Genomic DNA, 19,206 nt, shown 5'->3' with positions numbered 1-19,206 from the left:
TTCGTACACTTTTCTGTTCTATCTATGCTGACCTCCCCCTGCCTCTCTCCCCTTTCTCCCTTGACAGTGGCCTCTGTTACTACCGGACTATCGTGACGCCGGTGTCCCTGCCAGACTCACCATGCGCCAGGATTCCCCACACGGTGACCCTGGTGTCCATCCCAGCCTCCACAGACGGGCGGAGAGGGATCTCAGTCGCCATCAACCAGCCTGTCAGCCCCAACGGCTACGGCCCCGAACGCACTGTCAGGGTATCACAGTGAGTATAGAGAAGGGGTAGGAGTGATGGAGGGTTGAGATATGGTGGGAAAGGGAGAGAGATGGAAAAGAGTATTCCTTATCTCAGTGGGACTTCCTGGTTTAATTAACTATTGAATAGAATAGTTAAGAGGGGAGGGAAGGGGGATGGAGTGGGGAGGGGAGGGGGATGGAGTGGGGAGGGAAGGGAAGGGGAATGGAGTGGGGTGGGGAGGGGAGGAGGATGGAGTGGGGAGGGGGAGGGATGGGGAGGGGAGGGGGGATGGAGTGAGGAGGATGGAGTGGGGAGGTGAGGAGGATGGAGTGGGGAGGGGAGGGGGATGGAGTGGGGAGGGAAGGGAAGGAGGGGGGATGGAGTGGGGATGGATCGGGAGGCTAACGGAAGTATGGGAGATTACTGAATGGGAGACATGGAAGTTAGAGACTCAGAATGGAAGTGAGGGAAAGTGAGGACATTGTTATTTAAATCCAGTGTAGATAAAAATACTATACCCATGTCCTTGTACAACAAAAGGGATGGAAAGGATCTAGCAGTAGGTACGCTGTTCTGTCTTCTATCTTTCCAGTGGACCAGTATACCATTCTGTACATGCTAGATTTTCTATAGTCTCACATTGTCATACTTCCTAGACTTATGATGTAATCACTCGGCTAATGGAATGTGAGAAAGATGGATATCGAGGTTAAATCTACAGTTGAAGTCGGAAGTTTACATACACTTCGGTTGGAGTCATAAAAACTCATTTTTCAACGACTCCACACATTTCTTGTTAACAAACTATAGTTTTGGCAAGTCGGTTAGGACATCTACTTTGTGCATGACATAAGTAATTTTTCCAACAATTGTTTACAGACAGATTATTTCACTTATACTTCAAAGTATCACAATTCCAGTGGGTCAGAAGTTTACATACACTAAATTGACTGTGCCTTTTTAAATAGCTTGGAAAATTCCAGAAAATTATGTCATGGCTTTAGAAGCTTCTGATAGGCGAATTGACATCATTTGAGTCAATTGGAGGTGTACCCGTGGATGCATTTCAAGGCCTACCTTCAAACTCAGTGGCTCTTTGCCTGACATCACGGGAAAATCAAAATTAATCAGCCAAGACCTCAGAAAAAATTGTAGACCGCCACAAGTCTGGTTCATCCTTGGGAGCAATTTCCAAACGCCTGAAGGTACCATGTTCATCTGTACAAACAATAGTACGCAAGTATAAACACCATGGGACCACGCAGCCGTCATACCGCTCGGGAAGGAGACACGTTGTCACGTAAAGGGAGTCTTATATCGACATAACCTGAGAGGCCGCTCAGCAAGGAAGAAGTCACTGCTCCAAAATCGCCATAAAAAAAGCCAGACTACAGTTTGCAACTGCACAATGGAACAAAGATCATACTTTTTGGAGAAATGTCCTCTGGTCCGATTAAACAAAAATAGAACTGTTTGGCCATAATGACCATCGTTATGTTTGGAGGGAGAGGGAAGCTTGGAAAGGGAGAGGCTTGCAAGTCGAAGAACACCATCCCAACCGTGAATCACGGGGGAAGCAGCATCATGTTTTGGGGGTGCTTTGCTGCGAGAGGGACTGGTGCACTTCACAAAATAGATGGCATCCTGAGGCAGGACAATTATGTGGATATATTGAAGCTCAAGACATCAGTCAGGAAGTTAAAGCTTGGTCACAAATGGGTCCTCCAAATGGACAATGACCCAAAGCATACTTCCAAAGTTGTGGCAAAATGGCTTAAGGACAACAAAGTCAAGGTATTGGAGTGGCCATGACAAAGCCCTGACCTCAATCCCATAGAACATTTGTGGGCATAAAGTGTGTGCGAGCAAGGAGGCCTACAAACCTGACTCAGTTACACCAGCTCTGTCAGGAGGAATGGGCCAAAATTCACCCAACTTATTGTGGGAAGGCTACCTGAAACGTTTGACCCAAGTTAAAAAATTTAAAGGCAATGCTACCAAATACTAAGTTAGTGTATGTAAACTTCTGACCCACTGGGAATGTGATGAAAGAAATAAAAGCTGAAATAAATAATTCTCTCTACTATTATTCTGACATTTCATTCTTAAAATAACGTGGTGACCCTAACTGACCTAGGACAGGGAATTGTTACTAGGATTAAATGTCAGGAATTGTGAAAAACTGAGTTTAAATGTATTTGGCTAAGGTGTATGTAAACTTCCGACTTCAACTGTATTTCCAACTGCTTATCGCTGTTCTCTCATTCCTTCTCCAGGGTGGACTCTGAGTTGATCAGTCCAGATGTGAAGAACTCCATACATGTCGGAGACCGGATCCTGGAGATCAACGGAACACCCATCAGGAATGTTCCTCTCGATGAGGTAACCTAGCTGACATCTCTTTACTTGTGTTGCTGATAGACATCAATGACATAGATTTTAGATGTTAATGAAATTTGAGTCTTGATGTTACAAGATACAAGTTTAAGTCCTTACTCTTGTTTATTCTACTGCATCAGAGCATGGAGTTGATGGACACTAAGGGGAAAACATCAAAACTCTTAGCCATCATACTACATGTTATGCTATATGCTATTTTACATTCTATATGTTATGCTACATGCTAATGCTACACTGATCATATTCTTCCTCCACCAGATTGACCTGCTCATCCAGGAGACCAGTCGTCTGCTCCAGCTGACCATAGAGCACGACCCCCACGACCAGGGGGGTTTAGAGGGTGAGACAGTGGGCGGACCCCTGACCACCCCCCTGTCTGACGGTCCAAGCCCCATCCTCCCCATCACTCAGCCCCCACACCCAGATATCAACAACCTGCGTTCACGCATGATCACGTAAGGACTAATCGCGGTGACGTTTACAGGCGCACAAATAAAGGCTGTAGTAGTCATGGTGTTTTGTTTTATTTCAACCTCAAATACAGTATGAATAGAATAGAAAAGGAAATAATTACGCAACAAAATACAGATTTATATGAAATCTTCAACTAAATGTGATATATATACATAAATAAAAACATTCAACGTGTACTAAACACATTTTAAACATACAGTACCCGTCAAAAGTTTGGACACACCTACTCATTCAAGGGTTTTTCTTTATTTTTAACTATTTTCTACATTGTAGAATAATAGTGAAGACGCCATTCTGTATACATCTGGTCCTTCTTTGGACACTGTGTTAACTAACTTCCAAACAAGCTTCAATGCCATACAACACTCCTTCCGTGGCCTCCAACTGCTCTTAGATGCTAGTAAAACCAAATGCATGCTTTTCAACCATCCGGTGCCCGCACCCACCCGCCGACTAGCATCACTACTCTGGACGGTTCTGACTTAGAATATGTGGACAACTACAAATACCTAAGTGTCTGGCTAGACTGTAAAGTCTCCTTCCAGACTCATATTATACATCTCCAATCCAAAATTAAATCTAGAATCGGCTTCCTATTTCGCAACAAAGCCTCCTTCACTCACACCGCCAAACATACCCTCGTAAAACTGACTATCCTACTGATCCTCGACTTCGGCGATGTCTTTTACAAAATAGCTTCCAATACTCTACTCAGCAAACTGGATGCAGTCTAACACAGAGCCATCCGTTTTGTCTCCAATGCCCCTTATACCACCCACCACTGCGACCTGTATGCTCTAGTCGGCTGGCCCTCGCTACATATTTGTCGCCAGACCCACTGGCTCCAGGTCATCTATAAGTCTATGCTAGGTAAAGCTCCGCCTTATCTCAGCTCACTGGTCACGATAACCTCACCCACCCCTAGCACGTGCTCCAGCAGGTATATCTCACTGGTCATCCCTAAAGCCAGCACCTTCTTTGGCCGCCTTTCCTTCCAGTTCTCTGCAGCCAATGACTGAAACGAGTTGCAAAAATCGCTGAAGCTGGAAACTTATATTTCCCTCACTAACTTTAAACATCAGCTAACCGATCGCTGCAGCTGTACATAGCCCATCTGTAAATAGCCCACCCAATCTACCTACTTCATCCCCATATTGTTTTTATTTACTTTTCAGTTCTTTTGCACACCAGTATTTCTACTTGCACATCACCATTTGCCCATCTATCACTCCAGTGTTAATTTTATAAATTGTAATTACTTCACCTCTATGGCCTATTTATTGCCTTACCTCCTCACACCATTTGCACACACTATATATAAACATTATTTTTTTTCTATTGTGTTATTAACTTAACTGTACGCTTGTTTATTCCATGTGTAACTCTGTGTTGTTGTTTGTGTCGCCAGGTCGCAGTTGTAAATGAGAATTTGTTCTCAACTAGCTTACCTGGTTAAATAAAGGTTAAATCAAAAATTATAATAAATAAATAAAACTATGAAATAACACATGGAATCATGTAGTAACCAAAAAAGTGTTAAACAAATCAAAATATATTTTAGATTCTTCAAATACCTTCGATACCTTTGCCTTGATGACAGCTTTGCGCACTATTGGCATTCTCTCAACCAGCTTCATGAGGTAGTTACTTGGAATGCATTTCAATTAACAGGTGTGCCTTGTTCAACCTTAATTTGTGGAATTTCTTTCCATCTTAATGCGTTTGTGCCAATCAGTTGTGTTGTGACAAGGTAAGGGTTATATACAGAAGATAGCCCTATTTGGTATAATACCAAGTCCATATTATGGTAAGAACAGCTCAAATAAGCAAAGAGAAACAACAGTCCATCATTACGGTAATGAAGGTCAGTCAATCCGGAAAATTTCAAGGAACTTCAGTTCTTCAGTGAAATGGATGAGCAATTACATATGTAACTGCAGTCACGCTGTCACTCCCATTTCCTAATTAGTCTATAACAATAATTATTGTTATAGATTGAAACGCAATATTGAAACACAATATGGTTGCACGTCAGTTACACTGTGAGACTGATGATGGCTTTGTCTCCACCTTTTCCATCTTTCTCTCTTTTTCCTCTGCCCCTCACTCACTCCCTCGCTCTTATTTGATCCCTTTCTCCCTCTCTCTTTCTCTGTTTCTCTATCTTCCTCTCGGCCCTCTCTCTCAAGGCGGAGCTACAGTATTGATAAGTCTCCGTGCTCCAGTAACGCAGCGTCCCCTCTCTCTCAGAGGAAGGACTTTAACCGCTCCGAGTCACTGCGGGTCGTCTCCAACAGTCGAATGCACCGGATCTTCCGGCCTTCAGACCTCATCCATGGAGAGGTGCTCGGAAAAGGCTGCTTCGGACAGGCCATCAAGGTTAACACACCAACCTCTACACACTCTGGTTTTGATTTGTTGACTGATGACTTGGGTGTGACGCGGCCATTGTCTGTTCGACTGTCCTCTCTGTTAAAGATGACCATGGAAAAGAAACTCATTTTGGGGGACAGTTCCAACACCTTAAAAATCCCACTTCACACTACTAAATGTGTGTCAAACGTTACTGCGTAGGAGCAATATATTCTGTATTCAAAAGTTCCAGAAGATGGCAGCATTGAGATGTTTTACAGAATGGCCTCTGATGTAACCAGAATGTTCTATATGTCTGCATCTGCTGCTTGGAAGATGCACTCAAGCAGGGAGCAAATATCAGCTTTGAGAGGGGGGCAACATATATGTAGTGTTTTTATACCTTAGCAGTTCTTAACAACTTCCCAGACGTTGTCTGTTGGGGTGAAATTAGCTTTGAACAACGGAAAGTGTCCCCATGCCCTGTGGCGCAGGCTGATGACATCACTGGGTGTGTGATTCTGCAGGTGACCCACAAAGAGACAGGGGAGGTGATGGTGATGAAGGAGCTGATTCGTTTTGATGACGAGACACAGAGGACATTCCTAAAAGAGGTGGGTGACATTACTCTATTTGACCCTTGACTTCTTTTGCCTTTGTTGATGTGTCACCATCAAGGTTCAACGGGATCAATTCAGGAGATACGTTCATATTCTAAATTCCATTTGCTTAAGAATGATTTCATAAGATTTTAAATTGGTCGTATATATTAACGGTTTATGAAGGCACACCATCCATCTCTTTCCCTTATTCCAATGATTTGAATGAACCACCACAGTCAATGACAAACGTTGTGCTTGTCCCAAAGAGCTCCCACTTCATCTAAGAACAATACAATCCTTTGCTATGTGTCTACAGCACATGTATCATCAAGAACAATGCTTTGGCTTAGTTTACTGACAGAGATCACCTACCATGTTTCCAACCCTGGCCACTATTGTTAACCCTCCTGGGCTACGTTTTCCACAGAATGTAGTTTGTCAAACTCTGAATGTCATGTTTAGATGATTGTCATACACACCCCTACAGCTCCTAATTAGGCTGTGAGGGGTGGACAGACAATCTTTACAGGTATACACAGTATACACCCTTGGCCGCATCCCTCCCAGATACACAGACACTTACATCGACAGTCACATGCACGCTCGCTCGCGCGCGCACACACACACACACACACACACACACACACACACACACACACACACACACACACACACACACACACACACACACACACACACACACTATCCTACCCTGCATTCTACTCTCCTCTTCAGGAAAAAATGTGAGCACTGAGGTGTGCAGGTTAACACCCGTAGTCCTTTTAATAGCTCTGTAAACAGTAAAAACATCAGGCCATGACCACCCACAAACAAACAGTTAGAGGAATGGAGACTACGGTTTGTTTTCTAACTCTTTTATTAGTGCCTAGCCTGCATAACACTCCAATTACAATCTCTCGCAATCTAATCACACAAAACACAAACACTGCCTTCGGAATGGTTTCCTGAGTTTCTAAGTTCAAGATGTTTTTAACTTGATCGATGGATTGGAGTCTGGTCCTTATGGTAGAGACATAGTAGTTATTTTTAAAACCTTGGCGGCCATTTTAAATCAAAGACTTTAAAGAGTTTTCTCCTTTCCTTGACTTCACAGTAGCTTATGTAATGTGTACCTGCTTTAGGAGCTAATTAGTTCGTCTCGCTCTGGGAGGCTGTAATAACCACGTATTACTCCTCTTTCTTGTTACAATTATGTCAAGTTAATGACAGGAGAGGAGACATCTTGTATGTTTTAGACCAGGAAGAAATGGTTACAGACTAAAATCGAGTTCTGGATGGAGGAAGTTCTATCTCACAGAGACCCTCAGGGCGGAAGACAAGGAGGTCTAGGTTGTTCACTAATTATCTAGCTACCCACCCAGTTCATTTAACTAAATACTGCCTTTACTAAACCCACACAACCACTCCCCACAGCTCCTAGATGATTGATCTTTATGAGGAGTCAGGGCTAGGACAATAACTAACATACTCTCCTCCCTCTCCAGGTGAAGGTGATGCGTTGTCTGGAGCACCCCAACGTGCTGAAGTTCATTGGTGTCCTTTACAAAGATAAGAGACTCAACTTCATCGCAGAGTACATCAAAGGAGGAACCCTGAGGGAGACCATCAAGAAAATGGTAACGTGTGTGTGTGTGTGTGCGTGTGCGTGTGCGTGTGCGTGTGCGTGTGTGTGTGTGTGTGTGTGTGTGTGTGTGTGTGTGTGTGTGTGTGTGTGTGTGTGTGTGTGTGTGTGTGTAGGATTGTAGTACTTTGTTGCATGGACTTCTGTATGGGTGTGCCACCGCACCAGCTTGTGTGTGTGTGGTTGGGTGGCTGTGTGTCCCCATGAGTGCATAGTTGCGTGTTGTACATTGTGTCTCAGATTCATCAGAGGGTTTAGGATTAGAGAGCCTCTCTTTAGTTTTAATCACTGGTGTTTATGTTCTGTGAAACATCCAGAGTCTGATTCTATCCTGGTTTGTCTTACTAACAGGACACCAACTACCCATGGAACCAGAGAGTGAGCTTTGCTAAAGACATCGCTGCAGGAATGGTGAGTGAATGATCCATGCCTAATAAAATGTATAGAATGCCTCTTGAATGGGTCTTTTCAGGACCAGGGCACCATTGGCTCACTGCTGCTGTCAGAGAAACTGCAGTGCAGTGGTGGTGAATAGAATATCAGACAGTGCAGTCAAATTAACCATGCTCACACTGCCCTCTAGTGGAGATCTAGAGGAAGAGTAACAGCAGTGTTGATCGCGTGTAGAAGAATTTCCCTATATGAAAATTACATCTTGAATTCCTTGTGGATTAGGGCATCGTGGGTAGTCATAGTGTGTTGCCTTTGATTTGGGTTTACAGTGATGAATATAGCACATGACTGTAGATTAGTGAATTTACAAAGGCTATACTCTGAAAAGGGTTTGAGAGAAGGAGCAACAACAATATACATTTGTTCCACTAGGCACTGGTTTGAGGTTTAGGCTTAATACCTAACTCTTGTTTTCTTTCTTTCTCTCTCTCTCTCTTTCCATCCCTCTCTCTCTTCTCTCCATCTTCCAGTCATATCTGCATTCCGTGAACATAATCCACCGTGACCTGAACTCATACAACTGTCTTGTCAGAGAGGTGAGTAAAGAGATGTTAGGTATGTTCTCTCTAAAGGGCGTGTGCTTTCTTTGAGGATTAAGACTTTGCACCTGTATGTCTAGATCACATACAGGTTTGTCTCTCGTTGAGAGAGATGTGACCATGGAGATTCCTAGACGTTAGAAAACAGAGAAACCTTTGTTAGGGTAAAGTACTGGACAGTAGAGCCGCCCTTCTTAAATCAGAGGCCTTACAGGGCAGTGACATGCCATGTACTGTACACTTCTTCACCTAGACCTGTTCAAATAGAGGGTAGAAAATATATCCATTCCTATGAACTGACAAGGTAAACATCCATGTTGAAGAAAACACTGGATAAAGATATTGTGTCCTAAAGTATTAGATAAACAGACCAGGATGAGGATTCCTATGTCCTGTATAGTATTTGATAAAACACTAACCCGGAGATCTGATAGGGTTTATATTGAACCTGAATAAGCAGGTGACTAGTCTGGGGTCTCTGGTGTATACTGTATTGACAGGTGTTGTTATCTCACTGACACACTGTCTTCCTGTCTGTCTGTGTTTTTACCTCTCAAAATCAACAGTCATAGTATCCACTCTCTTTATTCCTCTATGTTGTTGAGTGTGCCCTCTCTATCTTTCTCTCTCTCTCTAACTGGCATTTGTCTTCATGTCTGTGGTAAGATGTATAGTCTTGTAGGTAGGTTTGCAGTGTGTTTGGTATTCTAAGTATTGTCATTCATTAGATGTGACTCTGTCTGTGTGTCCTCTGTCTCCCTGCAGAATAACAGTGTGGTGGTGGCAGACTTTGGGCTGGTGTTGTTAGTATTGTGTTGTACTAGATGTAACTCGGTATGCTCTGTTTGTCCCCTCTCTGTCTCCCTGCAGAATAACAGTGTGGTGGTGGCAGACTTTGGGCTGGTGTTGTTAGTATTGTGTTGTACTAGATGTAACTCTGTCTGCTCTGTTTGTCCCCTCTCTGTCTCCCTGCAGAATAACAGTGTGGTGGTGGCAGACTTTGGGCTGGTGTTGTTAGTATTGTGTTGTACTAGATGTAACTCTGTCTGCTCTGTTTGTCCCCTCTCTGTCTCCCTGCAGAATAACAGTGTGGTGGTGGCAGACTTTGGGCTGGTGTTGTTAGTATTGTGTTGTACTAGATGTAACTCTGTCTGCTCTGTTTGTCCCCTCTCTGTCTCCCTGCAGAATAACAGTGTGGTGGTGGCAGACTTTGGGCTGGTGTTGTTAGTATTGTGTTGTACTAGATGTAACTCTGTCTGCTCTGTTTGTCCCCTCTCTGTCTCCCTGCAGAATAACAGTGTGGTGGTGGCAGACTTTGGGCTGGTGTTGTTAGTATTGTGTTGTACTAGATGTAACTCTGTCTGCTCTGTTTGTCCCCTCTCTGTCTCCCTGCAGAATAACAGTGTGGTGGTGGCAGACTTTGGGCTGGCTCGGCTGATGGTGGAAGACAAGATCCAGGACAAGAGTCTCCTGCAGAAGAAACCTGACCGCAGGAAGAGATACACAGTAGTGGGCAACCCCTACTGGATGGCCCCGGAGATGATCCACGGTGTGTATGTAGGCGTGTGTGTGTGTATTCAGGGCAGTGGTGGGAAAAGTACCCAATTGTCATACTTGAGTAAAAGTAAAGATACCTTAATAGAAATCTACTCAAGTAAAAGTGAAAGTCACCCAGTAAATACTACTTGAGTAAAAGTATTTGGTTTTAAATATACTTAAGTATCAAAAGTAAAATTATAAATAATTTCAAATGATTTTTATTAAGCAAATAATTAAGCAAACACCATTTTCTTGTTTTTATATTTATTTACACATAGCCAAAGGCACACTCCAACACTCAGACATTATTCACAAACGAAGCATGTGTGTTTAGTGAGTCCTCCAGATCAGAGGCGGTAGGGAAGACCAGGAATGTTCTCTTGATAAGTGTGTGAATTGGACCATTTTCTTGTCCTGCTTAGCAATCAAAATGTAACAAGTACTTTTGGGTGTCAGGGAAAATGTATGGAGTAAAAAGTACATTATTTTCTTTAGGAACGTAGTAAAGTAAATGTTGTAAAAATATAAATAGTAAAGTACACATAACCCAAAATCTACTTAGGTACTACTTTAAAGTATTTTTACTCAAGTACTTCACACCACTGGTTCAGGGTCGACCTATTTTAACCATTGCTTGAATTGCACTTAAATCGAATGACAACCATATGGCTTTTAAACAGAAAAATGTGAATTCTTCAGTTGTTTCAACTCCACATACTGTAATACATTGTCAGTACTCTGAAACCAATAGCCTCACAAGTGTCTTCTCTCACAGGGAAAAGCTATGATGAAAAGGTGGACATCTTTTCCTTCGGGATCATGCTTTGTGAGGTGAGTGCCCCGTGACAGCAGAATATGGAAGTAATCCCTGCTGCTGAGAAAGTAAAATAGTCTAAAGTATTCATATTCCTCATGAAATGCTTTTGAGTTATGTTAAAATAGAGAGACCAATCAGTATGGTAACCATTAGGGTTGGTCCTAGCAGCACTGGGTTGAACTATTCTGTTGTCAGAGATGCAGTGAGTCTATCTCCACATGGATGTCATTAGGCAGGGACTCCACAGAGGCAGGATTACAGAGGGGAAATTCTCTTTATGTGGTGGGTGACTGATAGGGACTGGGGCTACCTGTAGTCTAGCTAGCTGATCTGATGCCATTTGGTGGTCCCATTGGGCATACCCTCAGTCCCTCTATGATTGGTATACTCTGTTATTGGGGACTCCCTTTCCCCTGGACCTGGACTCTCACAACAGTAAGTCAGATGTACATGTAGGATCTTAATTTCACCTATATTGTCACAGAAAAATAATCCTGCAGCAACAGGATTTGAACTGTTAGTCCATAATGTTGCTTGATTGGTGGCTAGGCCAAAAGCAGGCTACATGGAACGTGACATACTGTTAATATAACGATCTGTTAGTGTGGGTTTTCAGTGAATTTATGTCAATCACAAAGTTCTATTGCATTTCCTACAGTGCATGAAAAATCTCAGCAACAAAAGAGTGATCGAATTAAGATCTTACATCTGTAGGTCCTCTCGAGTGGCGCAGTGGTGTAAGGCACTGCATCTAATTGCTAGAGGTGTCACTACAGACCCTGGTTTGATTCCGGGCTGTATCACAACTGGCCGTGATTGGGAGTCCCATAGGGCGGCGAACAATATGGCCCAGCGTCGTCCCGGTTAGGGTTTGGCCGGGTTAGGCCGTCATTGTAAATAAGAATTTGTTCTTAACTGACTTGCCTAGTTAAATAAAGGTTAAATAACAAAAATAGTATAATAAAATGAGAATCTGGCGAGCAGTCGTGATGTCTGATACTAGTTTATGACTAATGATCCAGCTTCATAACTGGTGTTATGTGTTAATTAGTCTGAGGTTGTTGCCCTAGCATATACAACAGTGCCTTTTGCCCTTTCCTTACTGTGTATCTCTCCCTTACTCCCTCGCTCTCTATCTCGCTCTCTTTTTCTTTCTCTCTCCCCCTCCAGATCATCGGTAGGGTGAATGCAGACCCAGACTACTTGCCCAGGGCCCATGACTTTGGTCTGAATGTGACAGGCTTCTTAGAGCACTTCTGTCCTCCAGACTGTCCCCCAGCCTTCTTCCCTATGGCTGCCCTCTGCTGTGACCTGGATGCTGAGAAACGGTGAGTGTGTAGTCTGACACTGACCTGAGTCATGTATCACCATGCTGTGTGAGATTTTTTGGTGTGTAGATTACGCAAGTTTACTTTCTGTACACGGATTATGTAAACAGGAACACTTTTCCAGTTATTTGTCTATAAAGTTACTTATGAGTGTAAACTGTATTCTAACTTTGATTGTTTGACAATACTATACATGTTGAGTGTTGGTTTATTATAAGTCTCCTGTCCCATTGCTGCCACGGTAACTGACTTATGTGATCTAGCTTGACATCACTAACCTATGACTGATTGGCTCTTCTTTCTGTAGCCCCGCCTTCACCAAGCTGGAGGGGTGGCTGGAGAACCTGAAGATGCACCTGGAGATCCGCCTGCCGGTGGTGTCCGAGCTCGACACACTACACAAAGCGTTTTGGGGAAACCACACCGCCCCCACCATGGCTTGCACCGCCATGCGGTCCGAGAACGGCCTGCCCCCACACCCCGAGACTCCGGAGTAGATGGGATCTGTAACAGAGTGGAATGCTGCTGGTCTCAGCCCATGAGAGAGGGGGTTATGGTGGTCATTGAGGAGGGTAGTAGAGCCTCTGGCATTGGAGTAGTTGCATTGCATTGTCCAGGGAGGGGTGAGGCAGGAGCTCTGTATGTACCTCCTCATGCCACAGCCGTCACAGTGGTCATATAGGCTAACAGTGAGCTGTCGATGGGCTGTATAGACTCAGGGGGAACCGAGGAAGGGAAAAGCCAGCCTTGCCTAAAGGCACTCACTCATTCAACTCCAACCAAGAGAGACTCACTCAGACTACCATTACCACTATCATAGCTTCAGTCTCATGATTGCTGTACCTTAGCTGAATGTCAGGCTGGCAACTGCTAGCTAGCAGTATCAGTCAATCCCAGCTGTAAAAACATCCATCTTAACACTCATGTCATCTTTATCTTATTGAGATGGTGTTCAAGCATTTTCAGATGTCACTTAAAAAAAAGATGCTTCAGCCTCATTGGTAGGGGTCCCTCCTCCAGAGTGTTTGTACAATATCATGTGTTTGAAAAGTATTCCTCTGTGTGACTTTGGTTTGATTTAATTTGATGATATCAAAACCACTTTTTGAAATGTTAAAGGAGGGGCCTTTTATGTGGATAATACGAAACACATAAGTTGAGACGCACACACACAATCCAGATGTACAATATAATAGAGCAAATGCTTTTGAGCATAAACAAAAAGCTTTTTAAACACTGCATGACTGTAAATAGGCCTGTCTGTGTCCAGTAAGCCTTGTCTGTTGTCTCCTCCTCTCCCCCTCTACTGGTGACAGTTGTGTCACAAATGGTATCCTGTTCCCTTTATAGTGCACTGCTTAAGACCAGTTGCTAAAGCGTATTACCAAGGTAGTGCACTATAGGGTGCCATTTGGGATGCATTCTTAAAGTGATGCCCCTGGTAGTGTAGAACATATGGTCCATGAATGACTATTCCTTCTCTCACTGTGCAGCACTGACTTGACTTTGAGGTAAACTTCTTTCACACCTTTGATACATTTTTCCATTTCATATGTTTATTACTCTCTCTTTCCTTCTCATTCACGTCGAGGTGAAATCTTATGTATTCAAACTCAACCCACCCAATGTATATAGCCGGTGATAATATCATATTGTAAATGTTTTAAATATTCTAAATGTACAGACATATTTTGTATACTTATAATGTATGCTACATTGCCATATTTTTATTGGGCTACCTGTTGAAATGAAGGAGAATAAGAAAAGTTAGGCAGTGGTAGCTGATATGGAGCAGATAACTTTCGACAGGGATGATGACTTCCTGTCTTGGGTTGCCATAGTGCCAGACAGTGGTAGGGGGCTTTTAGGAAGTTAATGCGAAGTAAGAGAGCATCTTAGGGTCCTAGCTCACTCCTACCGACCATCACTGTAAGTGTAAGCACTCTCACAAGATGTGTCCTATTTACTCCCGTCGTCTCCTCTCTGCATATCGAGTTATTTGATCTCGTCTAGACTCCAGAGATTCCCCTGACTATGACCTTGGATATAACTACTCTGTGGGTATCGCCTCAATTGAATGCAACCATAACAAGAGAATCAACACAGAGTCATAAAATGAAGGTTATGTAGTTTGGCATTATATGCCAAGCCACATTTACCGTTTATTCCTCTCAAAAGAAATTGAGGATAATTTGTTAGTTGTTACTATAGAGTTATTTAGTCATCCATAGCAGGGTGGATGTGTTGTGGAAGTTGGAGACAGCCAGACAGTCACATCATAGTGTCTCTCTGACCACAAGCCTCTCTCAGTCCTACAGTACATGGAGACAAACTTAGTCACAACACAAGTCTCCTCTACTCTACATGGAACTCCCTATGGGAGGCCCTCTGTTTACACACAAACTGCTGGCTGTAATTAATATCTATATTGTATGTCTGTTGTTATGCCTCTCATACTACACTCTCTTGAAAATAATCTCTCACTGTATGTGAATCTTTCTCTTGAACACATTGTCACTCTCATTCTCTCACACGTGTTCTTTTTCCATCAAACATTTTCTCTATTCCCTCTTTTCTACTTGAAGATGAGCTGCATGGTGTACTTGCTATTGCGATCACTTCTGCTGTATAACCAGGCTATTCTTTTAATTTTAAAGCTAAAATTGTGATTAAAAGGAAAGAAAGAAAGAGACAGGAAAGAGTGTACAGACAGAGACAGGAAAGAGTGTACAGACAGAGACAGGAAAGAGTGTACAGACAGAGACAGGAAAGAGTGTACAGACAGAGACAGGAAAGAGTGTACAGACAGAGACAGGAAAAATGACAAAAGACATAAAAAAAACACAGCATCTCTTTTTATATATAATGACTGAAATCTTTTTGTATAGATTTGAGTACTTTGATTTGCACTTTCAATTTTGGGTTACTTGTGATAAAGAACTAAAATGACGGTTGATAATATGAATGCAAGTCACTGATGGAGCCTTTCAATTAAATTGTAAACATGTCCTGGGAAACTCTTCCTTCTTTGTAGCAAACCAGAGTTAGGTGGCCATTCTGATGCCTGCAGGTATTTATTATTAGATAACTCTGTTACAGCATGTCTGTGTCCAACTTGGTTCTCATTTCAGACATATCCTCATCTTTAAAAACATGGTACATGCAACATTGAGGGGTTCAAAAGAGATACCTCCCAGGCCTACCTTCTAATTGTCTAAACTATTCAGTCTTGTTATTTCAAATTCTTCTAGTTTGCTACAAAGAGGATGAAATAACCATGGTCTGTCTGCTGCCTATAGACCGATCCTTTGTGAATTAAGTTCTGTGTTTTCTTGACTGTTTCACCGTACGGTGATGTCCAGAGAGGGTTAACCACTGTTAGTCTGTCATCAGGAGAGCACTTGTACGGTGCCTTTTTTCACATTATTGTGCCAACCCGAACAGTATTGAGCTGGCTAGATATCTTCCTTTCCAAAACGATTCCAGAAACTAGGCTGGATGTGAAACAAGGCCAGTGTAGTGCACATCTGTTTGCCTTGTCATGGAATCGGCTCAGTTGTGTGAAAAGGGTACACTTACTGGCCTATTCAATCACCAAAATCACAGTAGTACAATAAGCCTCCAATGAGCATGCAGTCCTCTACCTACCTGTCAATGTATAAATCAGTACAGAAAATATCTCTCTTATGCACATCTTCTGCTAATGTGTTTATCAATGGGCATGTGTGGGAATTCAATTGAAGTATGTATGGGACTTTGCCATGTTTGTAAATATGTATCACCATGTATGTCAAAGCCACATTGTCAAGCATGTGTATGGATGTATGGATGAGAATGTGTCAGCAGCACTTCTTTGCAAAGTATCCTTACCGCTGAACAATATGCTGTGCCTTTGTTTTAAAGCTAGCCTTGCCAACGACTCGACTCGAAATACGTTTGTTTTAAAGCTAGCCTTGCCAACGACTCGACTCGAAATGCGTTTGTTTTAAAGCTAGCCTTGCCAACGACTCGACTCGAAATACGTTTGTTTTAAAGCTAGCCTTGCCAACGACTCGACTCGAAGTGCGTTTGTTTTAAAGCTAGCCTTGCCAACGACTCGACTCGAAATACGTTTGTTTTAAAGCTAGCCTTGCCAACGACTCGACTCGAAGTGCGTTTGTTTTAAAGCTAGCCTTGCCAACGACTCGACTCGAAATACGTTTGTTTTAAAGCTAGCCTTGCCAACGACTCGACTCGAAATGCGTTTGTTTTAAAGCTAGCCTTGCCAACGACTCGACTCGAAATACGTTTGTTTTAAAGCTAGCCTTGCCAACGACTCGACTCGAAATGCGTTTGTTTTAAAGCTAGCCTTGCCAACGACTCGACTCGAAATGCGTTTGTTTTAAAGCTAGCCTTGGCAACGACTCGACTCGAAGTGCGTTTGTTTTAAAGCTAGCCTTGCCAACGACTCGACTCGAAATGCGTTTGTTTTAAAGCTAGCCTTGCCAACGACTCGACTCTAAATGCGTTTGTTTTAAAGCTAGCCTTGCCAATGACTCGACTCGAAATGCCTTTGTTTGAACTGATTTTTTTGTGTAAAATTCAACCCTGATGATAATGAATGGATTTAACATCCTTGCTGATATTTTGTTTTATTATGAAATTGTCCTCTTGTTGTATATCATATTTATATTTTCCATATTTCTCCATTTTTGATATCTTAGGGATTATGGTTCATTTTATTTTCCTTTTATTTAAAAAAACAAAAACAACACAAGCTGTGAACCTTTCTGCACTTTAATCCTGAACGTGAACATTGAGAACCCTAGGAGACCACTGTATTTCATCACAGCTGGAATAAACGTGTTGCTCCTTTTAATGAAATTGATCAGTGTGTGATTTATTGTATAATTACTTATATCCTTTACATTTGATATGACTACTATACAAAAAAGGTACTACTGGAGGAGGAGATTGTGTATGCAATGGAGGACAGGACCCACCTTTCATCCCATCAACCCCAGATGATGATGATCAGACATCCCCTCCTCAGTGCCATACTTTCACTTTCTCACTGAAGTTAAGTAGGCTACTGTATGACTTAATGTAATTAATACATTTTCTTTTGCGCTCAAGAATGAACTCATTTCAAATGACCTGAATAGCTGAAAAAAACATTTCTCTTCTACCAACAGGTTATATTTTCCTACACAGTAGAGATGGCCATGTCTCCTGGAAAGCCACTAAGTGTGTATGCTTTTGTTCTAGTCCTGCTCGAAGACATCTTATTCAGCTACAGTAATCGTGTTCCTGGTGAGCAGCTGTGATTGATAATTAAGTATTTCATATCCATTATTGAACATTTTGTTATAAAGAAGCAGTCATTATAACATGTCAATAGACTATCCAAAATAAGACATTAATTGTGCCACACTGGCTCCCCAGACTCCGGCCAAACATTATGCCACGCTCACGGACGTTGGTTTCGTATGTAGCGAACGATCGAGCATGGAATGTTAGTGTGAATCGAACCGTCGGGCTAGTTTTTATTGTATTTAACTAGGCAAATCAGTTGATTAAGAACCAATTCTTATTTACAATGACGGCCTACAGTGGGTTAACTGCCTTGTTTAGGGGTAAAACGATAGATTTTAACCTGTCGGGTCGGGGATTTGATGCAGAAATATGTCGGTTACTGGCCCAACACTCTAACCACTTGGCTACCTACATGTACACTCTCTTATGTAATGAATGCAAACTGAACAATGCAACCTTCCTCCCTGCGGAGGGAAGGGTACATTTCTCAGGCACACGTGACCATATCCATCCTGCGCATCCATGTGCGATTGTTTTCATTCCGATGGTGGTGCAGGCTGCGCCGCTTGACGTCACGGTGACTCTGGCTGGGCAGTACTGCTACTGAACAGTGCGCTGTTAAAATCTGAAGCTGCCATTCAGTGTTTTTGCACTTTAGAATAGGCATCGGTGCAAGGAACAGCAGTGGAAGACGAAGAGTAACATTTAATATAGGGTAGGTTGTTCGCAAGCCTCTCAGAATCATCATTGTCCTGCACAATAAACACACGGAATACACCACGTAACCCCCAAACGGAGGCTTGAAGAGTGTTGGCATAGCATTCATTCATACGGAAATTGCAAAATGGAAAATTCGTCTTCCAACAACCGGTTTAGGACAACAATGTTCAACCACGGTGAGTAGTCAATCTAGTCTCTCTAGGAATGTGCCAATAAGTATCCTATGCAAGTGTGATCGGAGGAGAACCTCGGGAAAACAATTCCAAATGTGTCCGTTGGTTTGCATCGTAGGGGGTTCAGCGCCCTGCAGCATCTCGTGCGCTCTCACTCCGGTATTGGTTTGTTTTGGGCTCGTATTTATCTAGGCTGGGGCACATATTGCTAGTCGCACGAGTATTGCTTGTTAAAGTGGTGTCCTCAATTGATTAAACTGTGTCAGCTGAAGTTTCAGGGAGACGAGAAAGTAACCAAAACAGCTACAGTGTGCAACCCAAATGGATATGTCTATATTGTGGACGTTAGATAATTTAGCTCTAAAGATAATTTGCTCATCTTTTTTTAAAGTGTCCTGTCAGTTTGATAATAGAGGGGAGTTTTTTTGCCCATGTCAAACTCCCGCGAAAACCTGCTCCCCAAGTCGTTGCATATTTACTTTAAACAGAGGTCATAAACCAGACTTTTGGCTCAGACTTTTGGCCCATGCTGTCCTTTTGGGCTGAGTTTTACTCTGTAAGGCAGGAAAGTAGATGAAAGAGCCATACATCCAAGTGATGGACTATGCAGTTCACAAGAGGTGGTGGATATATAATTTGC

At 42.7% G+C, this 19,206-nt stretch overlaps 1 protein-coding gene across 3 annotated transcripts in view; it reads left to right on the top strand.

Annotated features, from left to right (window-relative positions):
• LOC118372754 (LIM domain kinase 1-like) overlaps window positions 1-17,241 on the top strand; it is an 89,317-nt gene extending 72,076 nt beyond the window's left edge. For all 3 annotated transcript variants that reach the window (XM_052467573.1, XM_052467574.1, XM_052467575.1), the window contains 12 exons: window positions 68-259; window positions 2,509-2,614; window positions 2,891-3,087; window positions 5,296-5,485; window positions 5,986-6,072; window positions 7,566-7,697; window positions 8,054-8,113; window positions 8,626-8,691; window positions 10,090-10,243; window positions 11,009-11,064; window positions 12,221-12,378; window positions 12,686-17,241. In XM_052467573.1, the coding sequence (XP_052323533.1) occupies window positions 68-259; window positions 2,509-2,614; window positions 2,891-3,087; window positions 5,296-5,485; window positions 5,986-6,072; window positions 7,566-7,697; window positions 8,054-8,113; window positions 8,626-8,691; window positions 10,090-10,243; window positions 11,009-11,064; window positions 12,221-12,378; window positions 12,686-12,875 (1,588 nt within the window). In that variant the 3' untranslated portion in view covers window positions 12,876-17,241. The remainder of the gene's footprint in view (window positions 1-67; window positions 260-2,508; window positions 2,615-2,890; window positions 3,088-5,295; window positions 5,486-5,985; window positions 6,073-7,565; window positions 7,698-8,053; window positions 8,114-8,625; window positions 8,692-10,089; window positions 10,244-11,008; window positions 11,065-12,220; window positions 12,379-12,685) is intronic.
• The last annotated feature ends 1,965 nt before the right edge of the window (window positions 17,242-19,206 follow it).

The sequence above is a fragment of the Oncorhynchus keta genome, chromosome 18 (genome assembly GCF_023373465.1).
Source record: "Oncorhynchus keta strain PuntledgeMale-10-30-2019 chromosome 18, Oket_V2, whole genome shotgun sequence".
Lineage (NCBI taxonomy): Eukaryota > Metazoa > Chordata > Actinopteri > Salmoniformes > Salmonidae > Oncorhynchus > Oncorhynchus keta.
This window is presented reverse-complemented; position numbering and strand designations above follow the sequence as displayed.